Source organism: Orycteropus afer, unplaced genomic scaffold (assembly GCF_000298275.1).
Source record: "Orycteropus afer afer isolate SDZICR_OR568_19922 unplaced genomic scaffold, OryAfe1.0 scaffold00178, whole genome shotgun sequence".
In the NCBI taxonomy this organism is placed as follows: domain Eukaryota; kingdom Metazoa; phylum Chordata; class Mammalia; order Tubulidentata; family Orycteropodidae; genus Orycteropus; species Orycteropus afer.
In genome coordinates, this window is record NW_006921765.1 from 286423 (window position 1) to 290999 (window position 4577).

Genomic DNA, 4577 nt, shown 5'->3' on the forward strand with positions numbered 1-4577 from the left:
TCTTTATTCTTATATATGAAATTATTGTAAGAGAGACTGGAGGAGAAAAGTTGTGGGGAAGCAAATTTCATAAGTTGATATGCTAAAAAAAGCCATCTCTGAAATGATGATGTATGACAAAGAGAGTGTGAGATTCAATTGAAAAATATTGGTTTTATATTGAATTAGAATTAGAATTTTAGAATCATTTAACATAAGAGACTCTCTATAAAGAGCTTTTTAAACAGAATGAGCCTCCACATATCTGGGAAGGGCTATCCATCCTTGGTAGATGCATGTAAGATTAAGACACACATGGTTGAGGTAATAGGACAAATTGGGGAAGGAGGTACTATTTCCCCTTCTGTGTGCCTCACTTGGGACCAGCCCCTGAGTCCCCTTAGGGGACTTGAGGTCAACTCAGGTTGGGTGGGATAAGGGCAGGGCCCTCTGAGTGTGTGCATGGCTGTTTGCTTTCCTGGTAGTACTTTCTTTCTTTTTTTATATCTTTAGAACCTGCTCTCAAAATTTCAAATCACCACAGCTGTCTTCTACTTGGTATTGGCATCTTATGTTTTCACTTAGTTTAGGCCACGGACAAGACACTGTTGAATATCATGTTTGCTGAAAACTTATCACTAAGTTAGTTTCGCTTCCTAGTTTTTATGAATAAACACATTTTAGAAGGGAAATTTTGAAATCTATTTAAAAAATATATTTGCATTTAATTAAAAATATCACAAAGACATTGCTAAACATGGTGGGCACACCTTGAGTTTTCTTTGGCATAGAGGTGGAGGTAGCCTATGTTTATGACTCCTTGGTTTCATCATTGTTGGCCGTTTAGGGGAAAGTCCCTGCATTCTTCTTCTTCTTTTTTCTTTTTTTTGGTGTAAAAAAGAAGTCTCAGTAAAGTCATCAATAAGAAATGACTGATCAGATAGCACTTGAAGAGCTTAATTCATTCACTGAATTATTCCATTAATCTTTGCTAAATGTGTTGCAAGCATCTGTAGATTTTGCTAGCAGCTAGAAAAATACAAGTGAATAAAACATGTTCCTACCCTTAGGGAGCATTATTTGACTCCCTGTGTCCTTTTCTCAAGAGTACAGAAGGGAGTATGAAAGATTGATGGTGATCATCATACTATTCTTTTTGGGAATATGGGCAAATCATGGAGAGAGAGTAGAACAGCTTGTAGATCCATTGGCAAGCCTCTGACATTTTCTTGTAGGACTCATCCAAACAGTGTTGAGGAACTTTGTTCTAACTAGTGCCAAGTATTAAAAAAAAGGAACTTGACTACCTTCGTCTTAAAATGTTTTAGGCGAATCTACCATTATAATATAAAATTTGATAGGTAAGATGCAGTGTGGTAGAGGTTCCACTGGACTAGAAGCAGGATGCCTTATGCTCTAGTTGCCACCTGGCCACTGGTTACACAAAACCAATATCTGTTGCCATCGAGTGGATTCCAACTAACAGCAACTCTATGACAGAGAAGAACTGGCCCACAGGGTTTGTAATTTGTAAGGAAGCAGACTGCCATCTCTTTCTCCCAGGGAGCAGCTGGTGGGTTTAAAATACCAACTTTTCAGTTAAAGCTGAGCACTTTAACCACTGTGCCACCAGGACTCCTATGGCACTGGTTAGACACTTGATTTTGGGCAGTCTTTTATGTTTTCCAAGTCTTGGTTACCCCACCTGATAAATGACAGTATTGAATTAGATTGAAATTTCTCATAGAATATGAGGACTGACAACAGTATACAGAATGATTTAGGTGGTATATTGATGAGCATTTCTTTTTCCTAAGTTATTTATTTTATTATGTATTACCAAAATGTAAATAGTGCTCCAAGTTTGTATTCTCACAGGTAATAAGATTTAGCATAAAACTAAATTTATTTTCTTAAAAAAAAAGAGGAGGTGATTAAAGAAAGAATAATAAATAAATAATAAATAATAATATTCATCATAACTGGTTATCACAAACATTCTTTAAGGTTGTGTGAGACTAACTGAGGTCAAGAAACATTTGAATATATGATCTTTTAGGTTTCTTTCATTTCTAGTTCTTTAATTATTTTTCCTCTTTATATTTAAGCAATATAGTCTTCCAGTGGAAAATTTCTATTGGAAGTAGTATTTTGGTATCCAGAATGGACTTGGCAGCTAGCCAAAAGTATCAGCAATACATATATTTGAAAATTATCTTTTCATATGTAGTTAGGTATTTATGTGAGTCACCGAGTTCACTGCTGCTTTATTACCATATTTATTTTTCCTTTGATGTGTTTTCAGATTAGAGTGTTGACAGAAAGAATGTTCAAAAATCTTCGGAAATGGTTTGTCACTCGCTTTTTTGGGCATTCCCGGCAGAGGGCAAGGCTGGTCTCCAAAGATGGAAGGTGCAACATAGAGTTTGGCAATATGGAGGCACAATCAAGGTTTATATTCTTTGTGGACATTTGGACAACTGTGCTGGACCTCAAATGGAGGTACAAAATGACCATTTTTATCACTGCCTTCTTGGGGAGCTGGTTCCTCTTTGGTCTTATGTGGTATGTAGTAGCCTACATTCATAAAGATCTCCCAGAGTTTCATCCTTCTGTCAACCACACCCCATGTGTGGAGAACATCAATAGCTTGACTTCAGCTTTTCTGTTTTCTCTGGAAACTCAAGTTACCATTGGATATGGATTTAGGTGTGTGACAGAACAATGTGCCACTGCCATTTTTCTGCTTATCTTCCAGTCTATCCTTGGAGTCATCATCAATTCTTTCATGTGTGGTGCCATCTTAGCCAAGATCTCCAGACCCAAGAAACGTGCAAAGACCATTACCTTCAGCAAGAACGCAGTGATCAGCAAGCGAGGTGGGAAGCTCTGTCTCCTAATCCGAGTGGCTAATCTTAGGAAGAGCCTCCTTATTAGCAGCCACATATATGGAAAACTTTTGAAGACCACAGTCACTCCTGAGGGAGAGACCATTATTTTGGATCAGATCAATATCAACTTTGTGGTAGATGCTGGTAATGAAAATTTATTTTTCATCTCCCCACTTACAATTTACCATATCATTGATCACAACAGCCCTTTCTTCCACATGGCTGCAGAAACCCTTCCCCAGCAGGATTTTGAACTAGTGGTGTTTTTAGATGGTACAGTTGAATCGACCAGTGCTACCTGCCAAGTCCGAACATCCTATGTTCCAGAAGAGGTGCTTTGGGGCTACCGTTTTGTTCCCATAGTTTCCAAGACCAAGGAAGGGAAATACCGAGTAGATTTCCATAACTTTGGCAAGACAGTAGAAGTGGAGACCCCTCACTGTGCCATGTGCCTCTATAATGAGAAGGATGCTAGATTCAGGGTGAAGAGAGGCTATGACAATCCTAACTTCATCTTGTCAGAAGTCAATGAAACAGATGATACCAAAATGTAACTGTGCCTTTTCAACAAGAATTAAGCAAAGTTTCCAAGATGTCTAGTGACTTAGAAACATTGTGAAGTAACCAACAATTTGAAGACATGAGAGTAGAACAGAAGCCTTCAAAGTCTACCAGTATGATGGCCCCCTTATTCCCACTATTACTTTACAGGTAACCTTTAATACAGGTAACTGTATTAAAACATGTTATGAATTTGTATGAGGCTGGAATATGGAAGCCACAGGAGCTCACTTGAAATCTTGAATGTGATTATTTGAGATCATGCAATATTGATAAGAAAAGATAAAATTATTAAAAGTCTGATGTATGGGCCAAACAAGACCTTTTAAATCCTGTTGAAGAAGTTATGAGTTTAGATAGGAGCAGGAAAAAACAAACAAACAAACAAACAAAAAACCCATATTCTCATTTGAGTCTACTGATAGGAAAGAAGCTGCTTCCATTTTAAGATTGACTTTTATCAAGGGAAACATTACCCCTGACTTGAGGGAGATGAACAAACCAATTAAAGAAAATAGAAAAAAGAGAATAAGCAATCCAAGAACAATTGTGTGGTTCTAACCATCTCAAACTTTGGTGATTGGAGTCTTCATCTTATTTGGGGTGATGCTGTATTTTAGGAAGAGCAAAGAAGGCACAGGCTGTATAGAAAGCACTGAAGTCCACACCAGCTTTATGCATATCCGGCTACTCAGAAATGTATTTGTCCCAAGTTGTCTCATGCAGTATGTTTAGACAGAGGCTAACTTAGCACTCTAGCATCTCAAAGCACATTTTCTGCAAAACAGGATCATGGATTTGGAAAAGGTGATGAATATTAAAAATGGTGCTATATTGGAAGAGACTAGGAGCTACTGGTGGTGTAGTGCCTAAGGCATTTGACGGCTAACCAGAAGGCTGGAGGTTCATACTCACCAGCCTCTCTATGGGAAGAAGACTGGATAATCTACTTCTGTAAAGATTTACGGCCTTGGAAACCCAAAGGGGTCGCCATAAGTGGGAATCAACTTGATGGCAGTGAATTTGGTTTTTGAATTTAAGAGCTACATATCTGTTAAAAGAGCAACTCCTGCTTTTCTAAAAAAGCGATAAAGAAATTGAAGATGTCAAGTCAGTCTAGAAAGGAAAGTACCATGAATGTTTCTG

The 4577-nt window shown here is 37.9% G+C and overlaps 1 protein-coding gene across 1 annotated transcript; it reads left to right on the top strand.

Annotated features, from left to right (window-relative positions):
- Positions 1-793: 793 nt before the first annotated feature.
- On the top strand, positions 794-3424 carry KCNJ1 (potassium inwardly rectifying channel subfamily J member 1). The gene is made up of 2 exons (XM_007947223.2): positions 794-802; positions 2285-3424. The coding sequence occupies exon 2, from the start codon at positions 2306-2308 to the stop codon at positions 3422-3424; it is 1119 nt and encodes a 372-aa protein (XP_007945414.1). The 5' UTR covers positions 794-802; positions 2285-2305.
- The last annotated feature ends 1153 nt before the right edge of the window (positions 3425-4577 follow it).